Source organism: Panthera leo, chromosome B4 (assembly GCF_018350215.1).
Source record: "Panthera leo isolate Ple1 chromosome B4, P.leo_Ple1_pat1.1, whole genome shotgun sequence".
In the NCBI taxonomy this organism is placed as follows: Eukaryota; Metazoa; Chordata; class Mammalia; order Carnivora; family Felidae; genus Panthera; species Panthera leo.
In genome coordinates, this window is record NC_056685.1 from 129,722,987 (window position 1) to 129,748,622 (window position 25,636).

The window sequence follows — 25,636 nt, forward strand, 5'->3', positions numbered from 1 at the left end:
CTCACTGCCCTCCAGGTGCCCAGCAGGGGGCCGGGGTTGTGCTCAGCTTATGTTAAAAGAATGAATGAACCAATGAGCGGATGAGAGCTTCAGTGGTCCCCAGCAGTCCCGCGGAGTCTCCCGCGCTGACACACACAGGCCCAGTCACCGCCTCCCCGGGTCCTGCTTATACACAACTTGGGATGAACCCCTACAGGGCAGGTTTTGGTTCGTCTGATGACTCCGGAAGGTCCTGGAACTTAGCATCCCGGTCTGTGTCCCTGTCCCCAGTCAAGCACACAGTCGGTCCTCAATAACGGAAGCGGACTGAGGTTTCTAGGAGACCCTGGCCACTGGCCCAACCTCCGCCATGCTGAGCTACCGGAAGCTTCTAGAAGATGCGCAAAGTAGGTGCCCGCCGCGGAAGCAAAGCACAGTCCCTTCCAGGCCACCCGCTCTGGCAAGACAGACACCGGCAGACACATGGCTCGTAGCACGTGGTACTCTTTATTGTGACGCTCAGTGGAAAACATCTGTAAACCAGCTAACTGTAGTGGTGACAGCCGTAACGCATGCTAAGGCACTTTTATTATATAAAAAAGGGGTGGGGCTGGGAACTCCGTTCACTCCTTTGTGACAGCAACTGGGACCTGAATTCAGAGCTTTTTAGGCATATGTAGCTTTCGTGTATCTTCATGATTTGTTGAGTTTGTTTCCTTTAAAAAAAAAAAAAAAAATGCCTTCTTTGCCATAAGTCTAAATGCAGCATATACAAAACAGGAACACAGGTGAATTAATTCAGCAGCCAGTGTAGACCAGCGCAGGACAAACTATTCTCTTCTAAACGTGGTTCCAAAGGAGAGGCAGTGATAAAGACTTGGAATTGTATCATTTATTATAAGAAGGGGAAAAAAAAAGAAAACTTTTTTTTTTTTTTCCTTTCAAAAACATCTGTGCAGATGGCAGAGATTCAAACCGTACTCAGTCAATGCTGCAGATAATCTACCCTCGGGCCCCAGTCCTAGAGTAGGTATGAGATCACGGGAGGGCCACTGGCCCTTTGCAATGAATGCTCTGGCTGTCAGACTTGGGACAAGTCCCTTAACCATTAAATATATTTGGTCCCCAAGAATGTCGGGAGAAGCCACTGCGGGCCTTTCCAGCTTGGCCCCTGGGCCCGGTCTGCTTGGCCCCACAGCCTCGCTGTGGCAGGGGGCAGGCTGCCCTCGGCAAAGGAGGGAGGGGGGCCGTCATTGCACTTGAGACGCTGTAGAATCAGGAAGAGGACAGTGGCACTGCCCGGAGGGGGTGGGGAGGAACGACCCTCCTTCCCCACCCCCCCACCCCCCCGCATTCTGTGCCCTGCACAGAGGTGGCGTCCCTGGGCCTGCTCCTGCCCGATCGCCCAGGGCCCACGGGAGTGGGGGGCCGACGGGGCGGAGGGTGTGAGGTCACCGTGTGTGATTGCCAACAGCAAAGAAGGAGGGGGAGCTGGTGGCGGAGGAGGGGGAAGGTGACAACTCTGCTGGGGTGTCGAGCTATCAAAACTTCTTAGTCTGGAGAAAAATAGATTCGTAGAAAACTCTTGCCCGTCCCCGGTGGCCTGCCCGCCTTGCCTCACCATCTTGTGCTTTTTGGCAAGAGAGGGCCAAAGATCCTGCTGGTTGCTCTGTTCCCAGGCCAGGGGCCCAAGACTCTGACTCTTTGGTATCAGATTCTGGGGGGCGGGAGGGGAGCAGGAGGCGGCTGCAGCAGAGGAAGCCAAACGCCCTCAAAAAGGCCTGGGGGGTGGGCAGGGGGTGGGGTGCAGGCCTGAGGTCCCCTGGCCTGGTGGGATGGGGTGGGGAGGTCACGATCACAGCAGTCCCAAGAAGGCGGAGGGGGTGCTGCGGGGGCTAGGAAGGGGAGGCGGAGTCGTCTGTCGGCCGGTCCGTCCGTCTCGGGCAGCAGGAGGAGAGGTTACTCGGCAGCTTTGGCCTCGGCCCCGTCGGCTTTGCCGTCCACCTCCTCGTCCGAGCAGTCACCAGCACCTTTCCGGGCCATCCGGCGGGGCACGACAAACGGCAGGTCTCCTCGCCTGGGGGCAGAGGCACAGGGTCAGCAGGGCCGGCCAGGGTGACGGAGTTCAGCTCACACATTTCAAAGCGCTTTAGAGGGACCCCAGGCCCCAACATCGCACGGGGAGAAGTAACACGGGGCCTCGGGAACACAGCCTCCTGCTTTAACCCGAGACACTGGTGAAGACAAACATCAGCAAGTTGGGACTGATCGAGAGAGAGAACGCCCAGAAGCAGAGTCACCTTCTGCAAAATGCCACCCTTCGCTCAAACTTCGAGCACACGGTGTAACCAAGAGATACAGAATAACTCCACACGGTACACAGATACCAACACCCTCTTCCCATCACGTGCAAGAAAATATTAAGTTCTGGCTAGAACATCTGCTCTCGTCGCTATTTCACATTTTTTAACATTTATTTCTTTTTGAGAGAGAGAAGCAGGCTCCAGGCAAAGTCAGACGCTCAACCACGTCTTATCTTCTTTAGGCATAAAAGCAACGAGAGGGGCTCCTGGATGGCTCAGTTGATTGAGCGTCTGACTTTGGCTGAGGTTATGGTCTCACAGTTCGTGGGTTCGAGCCCTGCGTTGGGCTCTATGCAGACAGCCGGGAGCCTGGAGCCTGCTTCCGATTCTGTGTCTCTTTTCCTCTCTGCCCTTTTCTTGTTTGCGCTCTCCTTCTCTCTCTCAAAGATAAATAAACATTAAAAACTTTTCTTAAAAAAATTTTAAATTTAAAAATTAAAGAAAAAAAAAGGAGGTAAGAAGTGAGACCTGGGGGAAAGACCCATCTGATACTTCCTGAAGGGAAACGCTCCTCGAGAAACGCAAGGCAGCCATCCTTGTGGGCACGGGCCTTGTGACTGGGCACCGGGACTCACTCAGCAAATGTTTACAAGGCACATAGCACGTGCCGGGGACGTGCCCGGTCACTTCCAGCAACTTCTAATGCAAAAAACGCAGCACGGAAACATCCTCATCGCGTTTAGAGCAGCCACGTGACCAGATTGTTCAGATGAGATGGGAACGAATTACCCAGACTTCACGGTTTACTCAAAAGGCCGGGCAACGGCCCAGGAGGCAGAGCCGGCCCAGGGCCAGCGTGGAGCACGGGGCGCCTTGCCCACTGACATCTAGTTGACGAACGGAACCAGTTTCTAGGAGCCGAATTTGGTGAAACGTGCTCTTCGGAGCGCACTGACTTTCGGGAGGAGAAGGAAGGGTGTCGAGGGGGCCGGGCTCACCTGAGCTTGTTCTTGAGGGAGCTGACCTCGCGGTTCATGGCGTCGGCCGTCTCGGTGGCGTCTTCCAGCTCGCGCTGCAGTTTCCGGCGGGAGGCGTTGGCCCGCTGGGCCTCCTCCTCCGCCTCCTCCAGCTGCCGCTTGAGCTGCTTCAGGCGGGTGGATGCCTTGTCAGCCTGCAGAGACGTGTGGCCGGCGGCCCCGGTTAGGGGCTCTGATGCGGGAGGCCGGGGGACCCCTCGCCAGCCACGACCCGGGCGGCCCCGCGCGCAAACACACCTGGTCCTTGAACTGCTCGGCGTTCCTCCGCTCGTCATCCACCTGCAGCAACACGTCCTTGAGCTTCTTCTCAGCCCGACGCACCTGCTTGCAGGCCGCCTGGCGCTCCCTGCGAGGCACAGACGCGGCGGCTCAGGGACCCTCCCTTCGAGGGTCCAGCCACACGCCACCAGCTGGACAACCTGTTCTGGGGCCTCGTGGGCATTTCCTCCCCAGGGAGGCCCTGAGGCCGAGGCGGGCCACCTCCACCGAACACCCCAGGTGCCCTAAGGGAGGCGCTGTGACCAGCCCCGTTTCACAGATGAGGAAACAGGCTCAGGGAGGGAGGTGACATAGTCCAAAGAGCAGATGTGGAGGCAGTAAAGGGGAATTGAGATGTGGGGCCCAGTGTGACCCCCCCCCCAGTACCTCCAAAGAAGCCTCAGTCTTGCTGAGCCCACAGGAACCCCCACCTGCGTCTGAGTCAGCCCCCAGACAGCTGTCAAAACTCCCGCCGTGGAGGTGGCCCTCGGGCCCCGACCCCGGCCCCGTGAGGCCCCCGCGGGTCGCTGCAGGAGCCGAGCAGGGGCACCTACTTGGTCTCGTTGTCCAGCTGCTCCTCCAGCTGTGCGATCTTGGCCTCGAGGGCGGCGATGGAGGCCTTGTATTTGGACTTGACAGTGCCCTCCATCTCCTGCAACTTGACCTTGAGCTCCTTGTTCTGGCGCTCCAGCTGCTGCCGCGCATTCTCGTTTTTCTGGGCGTGGCTGCGCTCGAGGTTCAGGTCGGTGTTGATCTGGTCGATCTGCGGGAAGGAGGGCCGGTGACCCGAGGAAGGCTGGGGACCCTGGCTGGGGCACACGTGAGGCCGCGGGGTCCCGAGGGGCCCCTGATAACACCAGGCCCCGGGGCCGGCAAGCTCTGGGCCTTCCCAGGAAAGGGAGCCAGAGCCAGGGTCCAGGACGTGCTCCCCTAAGCACCGCGAGCGCTCGGCTTCCGCCAGCCGCCGTCTGGGAGGAGCGGAGCCTTGTCTGGAAGGGGTGCCCGCGCAGCCCCGGCCCCCGCCCACCTGCAGGTTCGCCTTCTTCAGCCGGTCGTTCACCAGCTCCGTGTTGCCCTGCTCCTCCTCCAGCTCCTCCTCCAGCTGGGCGATGCGGGCCTCCAGGCGCCGCTTCTCCTCCAAGGCCAGGGCTCTGGGCGAGGGCAGGGAGGAGTGAGAAGGGGCCTGTCCCAGAGGCGGGACACCCCCAGCCCCCAGCCGAACACGCCATGCCACGGCTCACCCTTTGCCGCTGCTGTTGGCAATCTCGTCGGCCAGCTCGTCCCGCTCCTGCTGGGCCTGGCGCTTCGCACGCTCGGCCGCTGCCAGTTCCTGCCACGGGGACCCAGACGGTGACCTCCTGGGGCAGCCCAGAGCCCCGAGAGCCCCCCTTCCCTTTCCTGATACCCTGCAAGCGCCACGCTCCCGGAATCCTGGCCCTTCCTCTCGACTACCCCCTCACCCCCCAGGCCTGCCTCCTCCACGAAGCCCTTCCTCATGAGCCTCTCTAACTCACAGGGCTGATTCCTTCCTCTCAGACCATAGCTTAGGTACCACGTGTTTGCAAAGCCCCTACGTGTAAGTGTTAGGAACCAAGCCATATGCTGGGGATGGAAATAAAAAACCGTCCTGCCCTAATGGATACGCTGGTTCCTCTGTGTTCTGGGGAGACCGGAAGTCAGGGGGATAAGGCAGGGATTTAATCAGGGTGAGAGCATAGGGGCTCTGAATGCCAGGTGAGCTGGGGGCTCTGAAAGCCTCAACAGAGACCCACACGTGACCTCAGAGGGAGGGATCAGCCCAGGCCCAGGCAGAAGAGCACAGCCCTCAGGTGAGACTGGACACCGGGCCCGGGTAGGGGCACCGGCCAGCCAGTCGGCTCACGGTACAGGAGACTGCCTAGGGCCGCCGGAAGCCTTTCACAATATGCCCCTCGCGTGTGACCGACAAGGCTGGGGGGTGGGGGGCATGCCGCGCACCAGCGCTGGAGAAGGACCCTCCTTCCAGGTGCCAACTCCCAGCAGGAGGCGACGATTACCACCAAGCCTCATCTCATGCAAGGGAGCTGGCCCCAAATGGTGCCAATTTAATTCACACACACGTTTTACTCACACGAGGGAGCCTTGCTGCTTAACGAAACCCCTCAGGGATTTCCTTCATGAAGCAAAAACCACCCCCACCCCATTGCCAGAGTTGGGCTAGTTCCTGGCCAGCAGCGCCCCGGAGGGGGGCGGGGGGGGCGGGGGGGGGGTGCTCAGGCTGTCTGGGCGGAGGCCCTCTGCTGCCCCCTGCTGGCCAGAGGGCAGCGACCCCTCAGTGCCATCCTCGCGGCCTGCCCACCTCCTGCAGCTGGATCATCTCGGCCTCCATACTCTTTAGCTTCTTCTCGTTCTCCTTGGCCTGTGCCAGGATCTCCTCGCGGGAGGTGCGCGTGTCTTCCAGCTCCCGTACGTAGTCCTTCATCTGGGCCTGTGGTGGGCAAGGGAGGCTTGGCACCCACCGCCACAGCTGCCAGCCCCCCCACCCCGCGCACGGACACCCTACCCACAGGCACCGGAGGCTGGTTCTCGGCCTGACGCCACATTTAACCAACTCAACAGCGAAAGGGCAAGGCGATAAAGGACAAATGTCTCTTTACCCTGTGTCCTTTTTACACTTTGGTGACCACTAAGGTTACAGGGCATGGTTTTGGCAGTGTTAGTCACTGGTTACACATTAGTTCGAGCTGCTGTCTGGGTTTCGCCTTCCACGACTTCCTGTGGACTCGAGTCTGGCGCTCTGGAGCTGTCCCCCCGTGCCACCCACTGCTCTAGGTCAATGCCCACCTGCCAGGTCAGCCCCGACCAGAGGTAGAAACCCATTTCCTCTGTTCTTCTCCTGTGATTTAAACTCTAAAGATCTTGGTCAAATAGGGTTTTGTTTTGTCTTTTTTCTGTTTCCTTTTTCCCTTTCTGCAGATAAATCCCAATTTGGGATTCTCCAGGCCAGATGGTACCAGGTGGAACCACCACCAGCAACGAGAGCATCTGGGCCCTACGACCTCGCCCACCGACACCGAATTTGGTCTTCCTGTTGCTGGTTTTCTGGGTGTGATGTGGCTTCTCAAGGATGTTTTTTACGATTTATTATCTTTAACACTTATTTAAAAAAAATTTTTTTTTAACGTTTATTTTTGAGAGAGACAGAGACAAAGCTTGAGCGGGGGAGGGGCAGAGAGAGAAGGAGACACAGAATCCAAAGCAGGCTCCAGGCTCCGAGCTGTCAGCACAGAGCCCGATGCGGGGCTCGAACCCACAAACCGTGAGATCTTGACCCGAGCTGAAGTCGGACGCCCAACCGACTGCGCCACCCAGGCGCCCCTCTTTAACACTTATCTTGATCAACACTGAGTTACATACAGAAGTGCTGAATCACTATATCATATATCTGAAACTAACATAACTCTGTACGTTAACCACACTGAATTTATCATAAGAATAAAATTAAGGGGCGCCCAGCTGGCTCAGTCAGTTAAGCGTCGGACTTTGGCTCAGGTCATGATCTCCCAGTTCCTGAGTTTGAGCCCCACATCGGGCTCTGTGCTGACAGCTCAGAGCCTGGGAGCATGCTTCAGATTCTGTGTCTCCCTCTCTCTCTCTCTCAAAAATAAACATTAAAAATTTTTTTGAATAAAATTAAAATTAAAAACATGTAAGCGAGTAAAACTTGTGAACTTTAATCACTGGTGAGAACTCTCCAAGTATGTGTTCTGTGCTCTGTGCTGCATGTAGGGTTCCGTGCTCAGGTCGGAACCTCCCATCGCCGTCCCCCAAGGCTGGATTGGGTGGTTACGTGGGCCAGATCTGGTTTACTCTGGAAATCTGCCACCAGGTGACTACTTTCCTAACGTCATTGAGTTTCCAGGTTTACGTGGGTTTCTTTGTTTAATGGGCGCAAAGCCTACGATCTTAATGCAAGTTTGCTTCTGTTTTGCTTCCGCTTGACCCCTGGGTCTGAGTCCCCACCCGTGAGATGGGGCTAAGGGCACGCGGGTCCTTCCTCAGAGAGGGGAAGGCGGTGCCCCTCGGCACTCAGCAGCACCCCACTAGTGTCCCAGACCCCTGCGAGGCCAGGGCCGCGGGGGCAGCCGCGCCCAGCGTGGCCCGGCCTGACCTCACCTGCAGCTTCCGCAGCTGCTTGATGGCCTCGTCCCGGTTCTTGTTGGCTGAGTCGACGTGGGCCTCCAGGTCTTTCAGGTCCATCTCCAGCTTCTTCCGAGCGGCCACCGCCATCGAGCGCTGCTTCTTCTCGTCCTCCAGCTCTGCCTCCACCTCCCGCACCTGGGGGACGGGAGGGCGGTTCGGGCGGCTGCACCAGCCCCCAAGCCCTGCTCCACTCCGTGCCCGGGGGGGGGGGGGGGGGGGCTACTTGCGGCCAAGGACGATTACTGACCGAGAGGGTCCCTGACCCCGGTGACAGAGGGCTGGAACGCAAGGACGTGGGAGGGGTGGACAAGGAGCCCAAGACAGCCCGGGGAGAGGAAGGAGAAAGGAAGCCGACCGGAAACTGGGGGACGAGGGGGGCGCCCCTGCCCACCTCTGCCCGGGGGCAAGGGCAGCGGGAGGGGCGTCCGCACCTGTCTGACCAGCTGCTTCTTCTTCTCCTCGCTCTGCTCGTCGCGGCCCTGCAGGTCCCGCTCGAACTGGGCCTTCATGGCCTGCAGGTTGACCTCGAGCCGCAGCTTGGCGTCCTCGGTGGCCTGCAGCTCGTCCTCCAGCTCCTCCAGCTGGGTCTTCATCTCCTCCACCTGCTGCTCCAGGGCCCGCTTGGACTTCTCCAGCTCGTGGACCTGCCCCCCGCCCCAAGGGGGTCACATCAGAAGCGGAGGGATGAGGCCTCTGGCCTCGGTGTCCGCTCAGCCCTACCCCCCCCCCCCCCCCCCCCCCCCCCGCACAAGCCGGCCACCAGCTCGGTGCTCACGCTCTTGCCGACGTCGTCCTTGGAACTCATGAGGTCTTCCATCTCCGTGCGGAACTGCTTGTTGAGCCGCTCCAGCTCTGCCTTCTGCTCCATGGCCTCCTCCAGGGCCCGGGCCAGCGACAGCGCCTTGGTCTCCTTCTCCCGGGCCTCCGCCTCCGCCCGGTCGCGCTCCTCCGCGTACTTGGCAGAGATGGTCTTCTCCTCGGCCAGCAGCTGGGGGAGAGGTGGTCACCGTGAGCGTGCGGACCTCAGGCGGGCAAAGCACACGGACCCGAACTCCTCGGGGGATGAGGGCCCCAGGCGCTGGTCCGAGGGGAGGGGACCGCGAAGAGCAGGCACAGGCCACCGCTTCTGAGCGTGGCGCGTGCCATGCGGGGTGTCCTCGGAACCAGAGGCGGGCAGAGATCACCTCTGCCGGTGCGCTCTGAAGTCTGCTTGCAGCGTTGACCATTTACTAATCGTGGTCCTGCAGGTCCCATGGTGCCCCTTCCGTGGGAACCCACGGGACACCTTCCCCTCTCAGAACCAGAAAAGGCTCTGCTCTCCTCAACAACCGGTCGGTGCTTCCTCTAAAAAGGATGTCGGTCTGGCCGCTGAGAGGCCCAGATCCCACCTGTGCCCCTCATGAAGGATGCCCGGGCAAGTTCAAGTTTCCGGTGTCCACCCTCCACGTGGGCCCACCCGCGGCCAGACCTTATTTCCCCACCTTCCTGTTCCCTCTGCCCCAACACCTCTTTGTCCCCGACCCGCTCCTTAAAGGGCCAGACGATGAATGCGTGAGACGCTGCAGGACTCTGTGAAACCACGAAAGCAGCCGGAGACACCGGCACGTGAGGGAACGTGGCAAGGTCTAATGCACTTTTGCCCACGGCAACAAGTGCAGGGCCGTAGCCGGCCGGTTGGGCCGACGCCGGACTTACTGTTTTTCTATCCTATCCCACCGTCTGTGTCTCTGTAAGCTGCCTCAGAGTATTTGGAAGGAGACAGAGGTATGACACATAAATAAAAACCCTAAACAACAGGGGCACCCGGCTGGCTCAGTCGGTAAGACACGTGACTCTTGATCTTGGGATCATGAGTTCGAGCCCCACGTCGGGGGCAGAGTTTACTCAAAAAGAAAAAACATCCCCACTCATTGTAAAAGGGGCTCATCATAGGCCATTTGAAAGATGTAAGGAACCGGAAAGGGGAAGAGACGCCCTCCCCGAGGGGGACCACTGAGGCCCTCGCACGCGAGGCCATGCCGTGCGGCACGTACCTGGTCGAACTTCTTCTGCTTCTTCTCCAGGTTGGAGGCGGTCTGGCGCTGGTGATCCAGGTCCACGAGCAGGTCGTCCAGCTCCTGCTGTAGCCGCGTCTTCGTCTTCTCCAGCTTGTCATAGGCGGCCGCCTTCTCCTCATAGCGCTGGCTCAGCCCCTCTAGGTCCTTCTGGAGCTTCCTCTTGGCTTCCTCCGCTATCTCCAGGCACCCCACGCCGTCCTCCATTTTCTTCTTCACGTCCGTCATCTGGACGGGAGCACAGACTTAGGGAGGTAGCCGCCCCGTGCCCGGGACGGCGGCTTGCCTGCTACCTCATGGACGGAGGCCCAGGCACGGGGACGCCCCTCTTCCGCCGGGGCGAGAGAAACGGGGTTTCCGCAGAGGGCCTCTGCCTAGAGTGGGCAGGCCAGGGGGAGGCCTCCCAGTCGTGACGAACACCAAGCCTTGTTTTACAGAGACGGACAAGAGGGGAGGCTCCTCCATCGGCCTCTCCCCACGGACACAGTCTGCGGGAGGCAGGAGTGCCACAGACACCCGTCCCACAGCCCCTCCCTGCTCCGGGAGACACAGCTGCCGCCCTGTACGTGACAGCTGCTCCCACCCAGACTGTCACACGGGCTCCGGGCCCACCCCGAGGAGGTGGGGCGGGTCTCCTGGCCCAGCACACTGAAGTCCCAAGACAGGATGTAGAACGGGGCTCTTGACCTAGTTCTGGTTGTGGGAGCTTTGATAGTCTAGAAAAAGACTATGGCGTCCCTCTTAGAACGATGCTTTAACACGCATAAGACGTATAGGATCACCAAGTAAGCCGATCCGGAAAAATGCGGTTACCGGGTGCTTTTTCAAGCCGTGATACAGTAACCCACGTGCTGCCCTAGTAGCACGTGTAATACCAGCTCCTGAAGTGGCAGGGAGCACGAGGACACCCCCAAAGCCCTGCCTCAGCTCCGACGCGGTGACCGGCAGTTTCTATCGAACCCCAGCACCGCTGCGGTCATGGCTTACTGCCTGTGTTCCTAACGGAAGAAAACGCTAAACGTCAGCCAGATTGGTGGCCAGACAGATGTGACGTCGCCTCTAGCCAAGTTCACGGATCCCTGAGTTCTGCCTGGGTCCCCCTGGCTAAGAGCTCGGGCCGGGGAGGGTGGGAGCTCCCCGAGGGAGGGCGCCCGGAAACCACACCCCCCCCCCCCCCCAAGCCTGCAGAATCCAGCCATTTTCCCTGGGTCATCCGTGCGGCCCGGGGCACGGAGGGGGAGCCGGCACTGAACCTGGGCGTGGAGGGTGGCGATCTGCTTCTCCAGGTTCCGCTTGGCCTCCTCCTCCTCTTCCAGCTGCTCCTTGAAGGAGTTCTTCTCATCTTCCATCTGCTTCAGCTTGGTGCTCAGGCCCAGCTTCTGCCGGTTCTCCTCCTGCAGCAGCTCCTACACCGAGGACGAGCGGGGGGCACGGGCTCAGGAGGCGCCGAGTCAGAGCCTCCCGGGCCCCACACCCTCGGCAGGATGGAAGAGCCGGTCCCTCTGATTCGGGGGACAGCTGGGGGCACCAGGAGGACCCAGAGACCCCGTGGATACAGGGGAGGGCGGCTCATCAGATGAACCGGGGCAGCCGATGCCTCAGGGGCTCAGCGTCCTCCCAGGAAAGGTCCGGGGCAGGGACCGGCCGCCACCTTACCTGTGTGTCCTGCAGCTGTGACTCCAGAGCAGAGAAGTCCTTGGTGAGTTTGCTGGACTTGCTGTCAGACTGGGTGAGGAGACCGGTCACGTTGTCCAGCTCAACCTGCACGGGGACGGAAGAGACAAGGGACAGGGGCCGTGACTGCTCTGGCCCCACCTCGGCTCTCAGGCCAAGGTGGACCTGAGCTGCTGTCGAAGGCACCCCTGCCCAGGCCCGGGTCCCAGCGGAGGCCTCACCTGCAGCTTGGTGACCTTGTCGGCCAGCTCCGTGCGCACTCGCTCTCCCTCGTTGAACTTCACCTGCAGCTCCTGCAGCTGGGCCTCCACTTTCTTCCGCTTATGCTCGGAGTCCCCTTTGCCCTGCAGCAGGACCTTCACCTCGTTGGCCAGCTCCCCTCGCTCGTTCTCCAGGGTCTGCTTCGCCTTCTCCAGGTTGGCTTTCACCTGGTGGGGACAAAGGCAAAGATGTGCCAAGGGGCGTCGGTGCCCCGGCGTGAGGCTGGTCTTCCTAACGGCACCGGGGGAACCACCAGGTCCAGAGACAGAACCTGCCGCCCCTGCAGCAAAGACACGGGCCAAGTTCAGGGGATGGCGTGCAGGCAAGAGGTGTGGGCTCAGAAAGCCAAGCCGGGTCCATCCTCATCGCTCAGATGGACGGGGTGTTTGGCACGTGTCCTCCCCTCTGAAACGATCCCTGCCAGCCTCCCTCACCGGGCAGAGGGGACGTTCAAGCGTGAGGTGTTTTCACGGCTCATCTACCACGACTTTGGCGACATTATCATAAGATGAGGGAAATTATAACTGCTCAGTCAGGCTTCCAGTAAAGCCTCTTTGAAATTTGATCTTCCGGGTAATAACGTAAACATCTTCTAAAAGATATGAGAGTGGCGTTTACAGACTCAACTGCACACGCCATTCTACTCTGTGCTGAGCTGGCTGCAGGGTCACAGACAAGTTCGAGGGGAGCTGTATGAACTTGAAGGCGTGCCAGGTGAGAAAAACTGAAGGGCAGGGAAAGGCTCCCCCAGAAGGGATGCCGGTGGACACCGCGTGCTTCTGAGAACAACACACAGGCCTCAGAATATTCTTAGGCTGCCGGCAAGAGTGGCTTGGCGCTGGAAGCCACAGCACTCAGAACGTGTCTAGACAAACTGCCTGGCCCAGCCACCTGCCCAAGACTAGCGCGGTGAGCAGCCCAGGGCTTCCCACCAAGATCCAGCTGACCGCTGAAGGTGCTCCACAGAAAACCCTAAGGCTTCAGCACCAGGCCACTCCAATCCCTTGAGGCTTTCTGGCCTGATGGGGTCCTGAACAAAATACCAGTGATGCTAATTTTTGAACAACTTACTGACCCCTTATTGTTCACCTGTTCTACACGCCGTCAGCCCCACCTGTCATGTATTTGCATGAGACAGACTATCGTTACAAATGGGGAAACTGAGGCAAACAGGCTCTTCTCTGTAGGCTCAGCCCTAGCGAGTGGCAGCAGTCTCCAGGATGGCCTCCCTGGCCAGCACCCCGGCACCGCCCTCAGTCGCAGAATGGCCCCCGCCAGCAGCCCGGCACCGCCCTCAGTCTCGGATTGGCCCCCGCCAGCAGCCCGGCACCGCCCTCAGTCTCGGACTGGCCCCCGCCAGCAGCCCGGCACCGCCCTCAGTCTCGGATTGGCCCCCGCCAGCAGCCCGGCACCGCCCTCAGTCTCGGATTGGCCCCCCCAGCAGCCTGGCACCACCCACGCACTCGCTTCGTCTGCTCTAGCTGCTCAGCCAGCTCTTCCACAGCCTGTGAGTGCTTCTGCCTCATCTCCTGGATCTGCGCCTCGTGGGTCTTGGCCTCTTCCTCGAGGGTCTTCTTCAGGATGTTCACTTCCTGTTCGCGTTTGGACCTGGAGAGAAGCACCCTCAGGATGGAGGCCAGGCCTAGGCATGCCGCCCGGGGCTCTTCTTCCCTGGTTGCAGATATGCCGGCAAGGGGCGGCGGCCGCCCCAGCCTTGCTGCCTAGGCGCCTCCTTCCTTGGCTGTGCATCTTCCAGCCCGGGCTCGCGGTCCCACTTTGTAGAGAAATCTGTGCCCTTTCAGCCTTAAAGCCCGCCCTGAACTCTAAGCCAGATTTTTCAACACCCTAGGGAGGAGCTGCCGAGGGGGCATTATCCTCTCTGCCTTCTAGTGCCGCCCGCCCCCCCTTCCCGGCCTCCCTCTCCCTGCCACCCGCCCCCGCCCCCGGTGACTCGACTCCTTGGCCTCGTGGCACACCTGAGCTCCTGCTGGGCTGCCGTGGAGTCCAAAGTGTCCTCCAGTTCCGTTTTCAGAGCCTCCAGCTCCTCCCCGAGGTCCCGCTTCTGCTTCTCAGCTTTATTCCTGGAAGCGCGCTCAGATTCCAGGTCTTCCTGGAGTTCGGAAATCTGTGATTCCAGCTCCCGAATCTTCTTCAGGGCCATGTTCTTCTGGGTGGCTTCCTCCTCCACTCTGCCAAAGAGAGCACAGACATCAGGAGGAGGTCCCTTCTGCCTCGGGGAGCAGGGTCTGCAGAACAGGCTTTGGAGAGGAGCAGCGGAAGCCGCTTCTGGAAGTCATAACCATGGCTCTTAGGCGCTCCTCTCCGCAAAAACAACATCGGGAGCTTCCAGCAGGTTTAGGAGCAAAACCACTTTGAGACCTAGAAAACCTCACAGAAGAATCACTTCATTTTCCAAACATAACTCAATGCTCCAAACATAAAAATAAATAAAGATTAAGTGTTAAAACGAAAACACTTGAAAAGGGAATAAAATGTTACAGCCCGTCATGACAGCAACTGAGTAAAAACACAAAGGCTGCCGTAGACAATCTGTGAGGGATAATCACATGGCAGTGCAGGTTCCAAGAATTGGAACAAATGTGCCACCCTGGCCTGGGACGTGACAGTGGGGGAGGCCATGGGAGGAGGGGCCTATGGGATTTCTGTGCACCTTCTGCTCAATTTTGTTGTGAATTTAAAACTGCTGTAAAACAAAGCTTTTTTTTTTTTTTTTTTAAAGCACGCCTGTAGCCAGTAAGTTTAAAATGCAAGACAGGGAAGGCCTGTGGTGGTTGTGTGACGTAGCAGATGACTTTTAGAGGCCACACTCGTAACTTTTAGCGGACAGGACAGGTCTTGCAGCACAGTGGCTCCAAGATGACAGGGTTGGGAGGCGCGGGGGGGGGGGGGGGTCGCTGCCCTCACCTGGCCAGCGCGGCCTGTAGCTCCTCCTCTTTCTTGGCCAGCTGCATCTTGAGCTCGGCGATCTGGGCCTGCAGCTCGGCGATCTGGTCGTTGAGGTCGGTGGAGTCTCCCTCCAGCTTCCGGCGGGTCTTCTCCAGCTCCTGACGCTGCTTCTCCTCCCTCCGGAGGCGCTCTGGGGAGGAAGCGCGGGGAGACCCGACACAGCCCTCAGCGCCTGCTGATTTTTCCGTCTTTGTTTTCCATTTTTTACATAAAATACTGAGTGTTTGTTCCGTACCATACGTGAACCTTGAAGGATCACCGCACGCAGACACTCGTACCCAACGCCTGGATGAAGACACCGCGAGCTGCCAGGTCCAGGCCCACCCCCCCTCCCGACCCTGCTGACCTCCCCACTGGGGACCTACTCTCCCTGAAGACTGTGTTCACAGTTCCCTCGTTTTTAAGGCTGTACCACGTCTGTGTCCCTAAAAAGTATGTTTAATTTTTCATGAACCTAAATTACACGGGAACGTCCTGTATGAAGTTTACAGTCGGTATACGGGATTCGCGGTCCAATGTCTGGCTTTACAATTTCCACTAGGACGTCACTCAGGTAATCCCTCAGCTTTGTCATGTGTCATCCGAATAATAAGGACAATGAGACAATCTGCCTCATTACATTGCAAGGCTCGTGAGCGTCAGTCTCTACACTTACGACAGCTCCTAGCCCAGGGTCAGTGCTCACTAAGGGTTAGCGACTTTTATTCCTCGACTTGCCTTTGTCACTCGATATCGTGACCTTGAGATTTGGCAAGCGAAGTGTCACTGCAATGGATCCACATGGACCAGAATGTTCCGTTGTGTGAACATACCACAGCTCGTCTATTTGTCCTACAACTGACGGGCATTCGGGGTTTGTTCCCTGTGTGCCCCCAGAATGGTGCTGCCGGGAGCGCTCCTGCCCGGGACCCCCAGCGCACAGGGCCGGGAACGTTGGGTTGGTTGTGGGCACGTGAAGCTTCTACCTCACCAGGCAACGCCAGATGGATCAAGGCCGCCTACCAGTTTATGCTCCCACCAGCCGTGTGTGTGTGTGTGTGTGTGTGTGTGTGTGTGTGTGTGTGCGTTTGGACTGCTCCACATCTTTAACACTCAGCAGTGTCCAACTAACCAGACCCTCTCTGTGTGCACCTGCCCTGGGGGCTGTACCCTCCTACACCTGGATGTGTAGTTTCAGCTGAGTGTTTCAGACTGTTCCGGGCTGAGGCAGGGAGTCCGTGGGGGGAGACCTCTGTCAGCACCTCGCTTCCCCTTGCCGGTCTGACTCGCCTCGTCCCATACAAATGTGACGGGGCGGGGGGGGGGGGGGGGGGGTGGCGGGAAAGCCCTCCTGCAGGTCAACCTGGCTGGTGTGGGCCCTACGTCCAGGCGGCATCAACAAGCGCCCCAGACAGGCCGGGCTGCCCTGTGTCTCCACCAAGGGAGCTGGGGTTTCTGGCACAAGCTCACAGCACCCCCCATGGTGCCCTCTCCCCTCTCCCTCTGCCGTCCACGCCTCTCCAGACGCAGGGGTGAGAAGTCCACAGACAGACACAGACCTGTGTTCTATCTACCCTGTCCTCCTCCAGGGACCCAGGGAGGCAAAGGCACGATTGTCACCCTGCCCCACGTCAAGCAACGGCCTCTCACGGCACCTGTCCAGCAGAGCATACACAGCGTGTCTCTGTGTGGTTGAGTTCAGTCCCCATGGCCGCCCGTTCACCGTGTCCCCCTTGGCGGGAAGAGAAACGAGGCCGACAGGATGACACAGCTGGTAAAGTGGCAGAGCGAGGGTCGCACCCAGAACCTCGTAGGAAGTCAGTCTTGTGCAGCTCACGGCACGCGACAACGGAGAGACGCCGAATCGTTCTCTCGAGAGCTCCTCACGTTGGGGACACCCCTCCCCAGCCCAGCCAGTGCCTGGAGGCCCAGGCTCCCGTAGAGACAGAGTTGTCCCTAGGCTTTCAGAGCGGTGGCTGGGAGTTGCAGACTGCGAGCCTGCCTGCACACACGAACGTGAGACCAGCACAAGAGTGAGGCCCAGGCTGGCCCTGGAGGCGGGGGGCCTGGTCCCCGGGTCCGTCAGCTCCCGCCCACCGCCCTCTCACCTTCCAGGTCGGTGATCATCGCCTCGTGTTTGTTCTTGAGTTTGGCAAGGCTCTTGGATTTCTCCTCCTCTTCCATGAGGTTGGTGGTAAATTCCGCTATTCTGTCTTCCAGAAGCTTCTTTTCCTGCGGGGGCGAGGGTGGGTCAGAGCTTAAAGTTAGTTGAGCACAGAACGCTTCAGCTCTCCTTCAAACTATGACCCGCCCGGCCATTTAGAATTGGACGAAGGGGCGGGCCTTAACTACTTGATTCACTAGGAGTTCCTGGATCAGAGGGTAATTTTGAAAGGTCACTAGCGCCCCTGAAAGGGCCGGATAAGCTTCCTTAGGGTCTACAAATGTGGGTGCCCAAGGCCTTCCTGGACCTGTGTCACCCCTCTGGGCTTGGGTTAGAACGGCGTCCAGGTGGCAGCTAGCATCACCAAGGGGATTCACACACAGTGACACCGCCCTCTGTGCCCCACACTCATCCACTAGGTGGGCCGTGACCCCCCCCCTCCCCCGTTACTTGTGTTCCCACACAGCCCCGGCTGCTGTCCTGGCTTTCTGCTGTGTGGCCACCGCTAGGGTCCTAATGTCAGCAAGGTGCCCCACGAAGGTGACCCACCCAGCAAGCGCCATCGCTCAGCATGCATCTTGGTCTCGTGTCAGAGTCTGCAGGCAGGCGTCCTGCCCCTTCAACCCCTCAGTCCCCGCTCTGGGGATCGAGGACGACATTCTGCCCCCCGTCCTTCCTTCTGTGACACACCTCTGGGCTTTGATCCGCTCACTGGCAGACTCTGACAGGGACCCGACTTGGCTCTGAGAGAAACAGCCACCACCCTGGAGATGGCTGACGGAGGGCACCCGCCCCACAACACTGAGCCACCAAGGTGCGGAGAGCCCGCTGGTGACTGAGGTGCGAAACCCCTCGGATACGAGTCTCGGGAGCCGGCCAAGAGCCTGAGAACAGAGGCCAAACCTTCCCCCTGGGCCCCACTCCGCTGTGAGAAACATCCCTTTGAACAGGACGCTGGCTCCCAGAGGATGCGGACACCCCGGAAGAGGAGCTGTGACCGTGACCCAGCAGAAGCCGCAGCGCCACAGGCAGGGGGAGGAGGCCGCGGGCCTCGAGCCGCCTGCGCCCGGCCGCTCGCTCTCCGCGGCCCCGCGTCTCCACGCTCGGGGCCTCACCTTGGCCAGCTTGCAGTTCTGGTCCTCCATGATGATCTGGTCTTCTTCCAGCTTCTTGAGCTTGGCCTCGGTGGTCACCTTCTCCAGCTGCAGCTTCTGGCGGGCGCTCTCCTCCTCCTCCAGCTGCTCCTCCAGTTCCTACCGCGGAGCCGGGGAGACCGTGAGGGGTGGCGGGCCGCGCGGCCCGCCCCCCGCTCGTGGGGGTCCTGTCTGTAAAACTGGGGTACGGGGACGAGAGGCCCGGTCCGGTCGCGTGGCCCCTCGTTCTGCGGTGCCGCCACGAGCGAGGCCGAGCCGATCGCCCCGGCCACTCAGGCTGGCCGCGCGGCGAGGACCGGGGCAGGGAAGCCAGACGGGCCCCAGGCCCCGCGGGCAGCTCAGGCGGCCTCCGCGTTGCCTCCGGGCCCGTCCCCGCCGCCCCATTTCCGGCGTCCGGCCCCGCCCCCTCCTCTACCTGGATGTTCTGCTGCATTTTCTTCTTCTCGGCCTGCAGGTGCTGGCAGCGCTCCTCCTCCTCCTCCACCCTGGCCTCCAGGTCATGGCAGATCTCTTCCAGCTCCTGCTTCTTGGCGGTCAGGCGGGCCCGCAGCTCTTCCGCCTCGGCACACAGTTCCGTTTCCGCCTGGAGCTGCTCCTGCAGCTGTAACTTCTCCGCCATGAGCTGCGGGGAGCACGCGGAACACGTGAGCCCCCTGCGACCTCCTCGGGCCACTCGGGGCCAGGTGCTGTCTCGCTCGGCTCCCACGGAGGGGGGAGGGGGGGAGGGGGCTGCTTCGGCTCCCGGGCGCTTCCTAAATATTGTGTTCTTTATCCTTCACCGCTGCTCCATGAGCTGGCCACGGCGAACCCCAGGATGCAGGCTCAGAGAGGCTAACCTAACACTCAGGAACCTCCCATCTGGCGGGGGGGGCCCTCCCTACCTCACAGGACCCCGAACGGGGTCTGTGGAGAGACGAACGCTGCTTGACAGTGACCGTTGACATCTCCTTAAACCCCAAACATGCCCCGCCTACTGGTGGCCAGCAGGTGGCAGCACCGGGAGCGGCCGCGCGAACCGCCGGGGCGAAGCCTGCAGATACCGACCTGGGACTGGAGCGTCTCCATCTCCGTGAGCCTGTTCTCAGCAGCCAGCTGCTTCTCGCGGACCTTCACCAGCTCCTCCTCCTTGGCCATCATCTCCTCCTCCTGCCGGCTCACCTGCAGCAGCGGCTTGACCTAGAAGGGGAGACGGGGGCACGGCCAAAACATGAGGCCTTCCCCTCACCTGCGCCCACGCAAGCTGCCGAGACTGACGGGAAGGAGGTGCAAACACACACGAGCTTTCTGGGGATCAACTCGGTGCTGTGTGCCACAGGCCTCTGCCCCGCTAATTACACGTCAGGGAAACGGCCCCCATGTATGCAGGAAGGTGTTCAGGACGGCATTGTTTACAACGGTGAGAAACTGGGAATGAGCTGAAGAGACACCGTGGGGAAAGTAACCAGGTAAAATACGACACATTTCCAGGGAACAACGTGCTAACTTAAAAAAATTTTTTTTAACATTTACCTTTAAGAGAGAGAGACAGGGCATGAGCAGGGGAGGGTCAGAGAGAGGGAGACACAGAATTTGAAACAGGCTCCAGGCTCTGAGCTGTCAGCACAGAGCCCGACGCGGGGCTCGAACCCACGGACCGTGAGATCATGACCTGAGCCGAAGTTGGCCACCCAACCGACTGAGCCACCCAGGTGCCCCACAACATGCTAACTTTTAAAAAATGATGCTCGTGAAGGAATTCTAAATGGAAAATATAAAACACAAGATTGTCTACAGAAATCAGAGCTCAGCTGGGTAAGAATGCATATGGCTTACTGAGCAAAGACTTAAGGGAGAAAAGATAGCGGGAATAAATATTGAGACACGTACTTAATACTGATGTTGGCTTGGGGTTGAAGGGATTACACATGAGCTTTTATTCTCTTCTTTAGGCTATTTTTTACAAACAAAAGCAGCTGAGGGGCCCCCGCGTGACTGCATTGAGTGAGCGTCGCTGGACCCTTGATTTCGGGTCAGGTCATGATCTCATGGTTTGTGAGATTGAGCCCCGCGTCACAGAGCCTGCTTGGGATTCTCTCTCCCTCTCTGCCCCTCAACCCCGCCCCCCCCCCCCCAATAAATAAATAAAACGTTAAAAACAAAGCCGGTGAACGACTGCGTGCGGATTCTGACCCACTGCCCCGCGGCCGCTTGGGGGCACAGCGCGGGCAGCACGCGGGGCCGTCACACCTCGGGAGCTGCTCTGAGCCCGACGGCAGGCTGGGCCGCGTGCACCAGGCACGACACGGCTTGCACACTCCAGACTGGGCGGGGCAGGGCCGCCTCGGGCTCACGCGGTCAGGAAGCCACCCCTGGGGCTGTGAGTCCCGCACAGAGGCCGGCGTGAGGTCGCTGTCCCCCTCTGCCGCAGCTGGGGCCGGCAGAGCGCCCACCGGGCCACGGGGAGGTGGGGCCGCCTTCCGGAACCCACCTTGGTGAAGAGCCGCCACCACTGCCAGTTCCGCAGCTTCAGGTAGGCGGCGCAGTTCCTCTGCAGGACCTTCATGGCCGTCAGCTGCTGTTGCCGCTTGGCGAAGGCCCTGGGTGGAGAGACGCGGTCAGGGTGGGGGACCGCAGACCTCTGGACAGGAGTGTAGCGAAGAGGCCCGGCCTTGGCGCTGAGTCCTGTGGGTGACCCCACAGAGGGCGACAAGGACCCCGACCGCCCTCCTTCACCAAGGGAGAAGTGGGTTCGAGGGGTGAAAGTCCCTCGCGAGCTAACTAGGTCCGAGTCAAGTGTGACGGCCGGTGGCTGAGGACATGTACTGGCTTTAGCGTCCCACCCTCCTGCCACCTGCTACCGGGGGCTTCTGATTGGCAGGAAAACGTCAGCAGCTGACGTCCTACAAAGGGGGGCTCAAGGTGTCGACCGGGGGCTTCTGGATAAATGAAGGCTCCGTGGGTCCGATACCACAAACCCCTGTTCTGTCCCCCAGTGCTCACAGCTCACGTGGAATGTACGTCCCTCAGCACAGACCCGGTCAGGAGACTAATGTGCAGCTCCCACACCCGCTGTCCTGCAGCACGTGAGCCCGACTCTCAAAGGAGCTGCTCTGGACCCAAGGACAGTCTCCGGGCCCTGGGAGCACAGGGGACTCTGGGGATGACCAGGTTCCGGGCATCATCCCCACACGAGGAACTGGTAAACAGGACTGTTTGGGACAGGCAAATCCGAGCACAGAGTCACCCCCTTCCCAGCCCGTCACCTAAAACCTCAGACATAAACTCAGAAGGCAGGGAGCAGGGAGCTCCACGTGGGCGTCCCTTGGACCTCCGACTGGCGTCAGGGCGTCCCAGGCCACCAGTTCCCAACAGTCCCCTGTGCGGCAGGAAGGCTGCGAAGGGCCCGCGCACAGGCAGGCTGGGCGGAGGCGGGCCCCTCTAAGGACTTACTTCCTGGCCAGGTAGCCTCTGCAGCAGGCCTGGAACCCGATGATGACGTCGGTGATCTTCAGGTCCCGCTCCTCCTCCAGGTGGGCCAGCACGCCGGCCCGGAAGAAGACCTTACTCTGGCCGATGCGGTACAGGTTGCTGTCCAGCTCCAAGGCTTTGATCTAGACGGGAGCAGAGCAGGCCGTTCACCACGTGCCACCACGGGGCCCTCAGAGCAACGCGGAGAGCCAGTGGTCTGTCCCCGAGAGGCTGTCTGCCAGCGGCCACTTCTCCGCTGGGCGGCCTGTGCGGCCCCGGAGCCAGAGAAGGCGGGCTCGGAGGATGCCGGGAGGAGGGGCAGGTGGCTTCCCACACACGGCGCAGTGACGCATGAGACGGCAGAAAAACACAGAACCTGGACGTTAAAGGGACCTGAAGACCTCTCCTTCGACCTCCCGCCCCCGCACACCGCGATCACGGACTACCAATGCCCAGCCGCGCTGCCCTCAGAGAGAGCTGGCTGAGCGTCGTCAACCTCCTCACCCAGGACTAGGACACGCTCCAGTTCAGGCCAAGCCCGGCACCAGACGCTGATTGGGTGCCTGGGGCTTTAGCCTCTGGGAACCCACCCTCCCTCAGCTAGAAGATGGGTATAAGGCTTTAATTTTTTTTTTTTTTTTTATTTTTAAGCAGTGAACAAAGAAAGCAAGTCATAGTGCCTCCTCCCCAGGACAGCTGCGGGAACTGAAAGGAGAGCAAAGTGCTCAGCCTGGGGCCACACGTACTGGGTAAGGAACAGATCTCAGCGGCCAGTACCATCACCGAATGGTTTCGGTGCGGCACAAGGCTCTCTCGTTAACCCACCGGCAAGGGGCCGCCTGTCTTCCTGGGAGAGGAGGATTCTGCACTAGCTCTGAAAAGGCAGAGCCTGCAGTGGGCGGAGTCAGGTCCGAGGGAGCTTCGGGGCCCACAGACGCCCCGGTCATCCCGGAGGAAGGGGAGGCTGGGCCAGAGCCAGCGTGGGTATCTTCCCTGCCTGCACCTGAAGGAGGGGCCTTTAACCTGGACAGCCACTAACTGAGTCTCCTGGAGAAAGGGTGGCCCAGACACCCTCCACCGATCACGCCTTCTGTCCCACGGGGTGGGGCTGGTGAGCGCGGGACAGTGGGGAACGGTTTCCTCCCTCCTACCCCACCTCCCTCTCCCTCCCTGACGCAGAGTCTCCCACACAGTCGGCGTTGGATTCCTTCTTCCCTCTTCTCTTTCTGCCAACGCCCTAGCCCATCCTCCCTCCTCTTTGGGAAGAATGCCCAGTAAAGGAGACCAAAGGCAGTGGCCGCTAACCCTGGACCATCGGGAACAGCAGGACGCCCACAAAGTAGGAAGTACGACAGAGTGGGATCGGGCCCCGGCTTGGCTGGCATCGCCACAGGCCGTCCTTCATCCCGGCAGAGTTCAGAGTGCCCAATGCACATCAGGCACTGCTCTAGGGGCCGAGAGGAAACGTCCGGAAGCATGGACTGCGCAGGTTGGGACAGCTGCAGTGCTCCGGGCCTGCTCCCCTGGTGGGGAAGCGCCCTCTGCTGACCACACTGGGCGTGACGATCAGAGGAGATATGAGCAAGAAAGCGCGAGAATGTGCCCCAGAAGAAGGGAGAGCCCCTCCTACGTCAGAGCCCTGCCATGGCTGGAGCACCGGTGTCCTCTACACCGCCCTGGTCCCCCGCTCGGAGCGCCTGGCAGGATCAGGACCAGAGCAAGAGCAGGACCACGGAGCACAGGCGTCATTGGGTGAGAGGGGCACTTGTCCGGGCACACGGGCACCCTCCCGCCCGAGGGCCCACCCCCAGAGGGAGGCGCAGGTGGCAGCCGTACTCACCATGAGCACACACGCCTGCTTCCCATCCATGAAGCCCTTAGGAATGGAGTTTGGTGTCAGGATCTCGTATCTGAGCGAAAAAGAGCAGCCTGGTCAGCCATGCTTGCACTGGACCTTTGCCTGGATTCCACGTGGCCTGGGGCGCACGGAGAGAGGAGGACGGGCCCTACGGGCAGCACAGCTAGGCTTCTCTCCCCCACGGTCTCCCGAGGAAGGAAGACATTTGGCAAATCCCACCCCGCTCTTTTCTTAGGCTGAACGGCACAGAAAGGCCGCCTGCGTGTTTTCCAGAAAGTGAATGGAAACTCACGTTGGACTGTTTCGGCCACTCGAGGGCGAGCTTTAGCTTGGGCTCCCCGATTGCTAACTGCCCACTGTCCGCATCTCTAACCCGGGAAGGCCGCGCTCCCCTTCTCCCCCGGGTGCCGCAGGGCCTCGAATGCGTGGGATGGCCCCAGAAACAGGGCTGGCACTGAACGCAGTCATGAGGCAAACAGGACGGTGTCATCAACGCCCCTCTCCGTGCGCACGGCCAGAGGCTGCAGCGCTCTGCAATCTCCATTTTTCTACACAGTTCCTCTAACACCCCAGTCTCCGGCTGATTCCTTTTGAATTTCTCTTCCCGGTTCCTCCAACAGCAGCAAAGCCTCCCAATCACTAGGAATAAAAATCCCTTCTCACACAGAGGGCGGCACAGAGAAGGAGCGGGAGCGGGCCGGACCTCAGCTCTCCGTGGACGGGGACACCGCTCCCTGGCCCGGGTGCCCTGCCCCCGGAGACGCAGCCTCCCGGCCGAGGCTCACCGCTGCCGGAACTCCTGGAAGACCACCCTGTTGGGAAAGCCCTGGCGGCAGATGCGGATGCCTTCCAGAACCCCGTTGCAGCGCAGCTGATCCAGCACCAGGTGGGGGTCCAGTTTGCCAGCCTGGAGAAACAAATAACGTGCATGTGGTCTCGCCCCCGTGTGGAGGATTGATGGAGAAAGGCAGGGCAAGGCCCCCTCCGGACTCAACGGGAGAACAGCCCCGGGGAACGGGCATCGCTGCGGCCCGCGGGTTTGGACAGCCACGTTACCCGACCCAGGTCTGGGAAAGGCCACAGAGAGACGGTGTGCCCAAGCAGGAAGGCGGCTACGATCGCAGCCGGGGCGGGGGCGGGGGACCTTCACCGAGGCTCTCAGGGTGTGTGGGGAGGAATCAGTTCTGCCCGGGGAGACAGACAGGGGCCTAGCACCCGCACCTTCTTCTCGTGGTTGGGGATGATGCAGCGGACGAAGTTGGGGTTGGTGTTCCGCAGCGTGGCCATCAGCTTGGCCAGCTGCTCCTTGTAGAGCTGCCCCACGGTGCGGAACATGCCCTTCCGAGTCTTGAAGGCCCCGGGCAGCGCCGTCTCTGACATGCCGGCCACCTGGTCCAGGCCGATGATGCGGTCCACTGTGGAGACCACCCAAACAGCACATGAATACCCAGTGGTCCTAGCCGGGGGGGAGGGGGGGGGTGGAGTGACAGGAAAGAGACGGACAGACACCTGGACAGAAGGAGGGGAGACTCCGGAACAGTGGGACCACTTCTACTTAGAATCTACACAGAGAGCTGAGATCAACCTCAAACGTTCAGCAAACTTGATGTTGTGAACAGGAAGCAGGAAAGGGTTGAGAGAGCCGGCTAAGCCATTAAGGGGGACGGTCTACTGGCCAACCCCACATTCACATTAACCATCTTCGGCCCACTGTGGAAGCTTCTATTCCCAGAGAGATGCGATAAAGCTTCCAGGCTATGCCGCTAGGCTGGTTCTAAGGAGGTGTTAAAACCTGACCTGCAGAATCCTCTAGTCCCATGGTCCTGTTAAAAATACAAACAAACAGGGGCACCTGGGTGGCTCAGTCGATGAAGCATCTGACTCTTGGTTTCGGGTCATGACCTCACGATTCATGAGCTCGAGCCCCTCACCGGGCTCTTGCACTAACAGTGCTGAGCCTGCTTAGAATTCTCTCTCCTTCTCTCTCTGCCCTTACCCCACTAACGTTCTCTCTTCCTCTCAAAATACATAAATAAACTTACAAAAAAGTTTTTTTTAAACCCAACCAAACAGACAAAAAAAAAAAAAAACAATCAGTATTCTGAATTCCCACTGACCTTTGCCGTAAAGCTACCTGCCATTGTCTATAGGACTCTGGATGATTCCCTCTCTGTCCGGGAGCCTCCCGTGCAGAGCTCCCTAAACCAGGGACCTGGGACAGCATATGGCGTCAGGAGCAGAGAGGTCTCAGGAACTAATGCTGACAACGCATATTCTGAAGTCTGAAGACCCCCTCCCGCCCTTGCATCTTGCCAGGTC

At 59.9% G+C, this 25,636-nt stretch overlaps 1 protein-coding gene across 1 annotated transcript in view; it reads right to left on the minus strand.

The window, feature by feature from the left end:
* Positions 1–467: 467 nt before the first annotated feature.
* MYH9 (myosin heavy chain 9) overlaps positions 468–25,636 on the minus strand; it is a 93,045-nt gene continuing 67,876 nt past the window's right edge. Inside the window, exons 16-41 of the mRNA XM_042947690.1 lie at positions 24,539–24,732; positions 24,103–24,224; positions 23,300–23,369; positions 21,442–21,602; positions 20,480–20,588; positions 19,057–19,188; positions 18,428–18,634; positions 17,974–18,111; positions 16,803–16,926; positions 14,674–14,845; positions 13,725–13,937; positions 13,212–13,356; positions 11,709–11,915; positions 11,470–11,574; positions 11,067–11,219; positions 9,793–10,041; positions 8,535–8,747; positions 8,191–8,403; positions 7,733–7,894; positions 5,916–6,044; positions 4,819–4,907; positions 4,605–4,728; positions 4,132–4,340; positions 3,557–3,665; positions 3,281–3,453; positions 468–2,056 (exon numbers count right to left, since the gene is read on the minus strand). Of these exons, the coding sequence (XP_042803624.1) occupies positions 1,939–2,056; positions 3,281–3,453; positions 3,557–3,665; positions 4,132–4,340; positions 4,605–4,728; positions 4,819–4,907; positions 5,916–6,044; positions 7,733–7,894; positions 8,191–8,403; positions 8,535–8,747; positions 9,793–10,041; positions 11,067–11,219; positions 11,470–11,574; positions 11,709–11,915; positions 13,212–13,356; positions 13,725–13,937; positions 14,674–14,845; positions 16,803–16,926; positions 17,974–18,111; positions 18,428–18,634; positions 19,057–19,188; positions 20,480–20,588; positions 21,442–21,602; positions 23,300–23,369; positions 24,103–24,224; positions 24,539–24,732 (4,040 nt within the window). The 3' untranslated portion in view covers positions 468–1,938. The remainder of the gene's footprint in view (positions 2,057–3,280; positions 3,454–3,556; positions 3,666–4,131; positions 4,341–4,604; positions 4,729–4,818; positions 4,908–5,915; positions 6,045–7,732; positions 7,895–8,190; positions 8,404–8,534; positions 8,748–9,792; positions 10,042–11,066; positions 11,220–11,469; positions 11,575–11,708; positions 11,916–13,211; positions 13,357–13,724; positions 13,938–14,673; positions 14,846–16,802; positions 16,927–17,973; positions 18,112–18,427; positions 18,635–19,056; positions 19,189–20,479; positions 20,589–21,441; positions 21,603–23,299; positions 23,370–24,102; positions 24,225–24,538; positions 24,733–25,636) is intronic.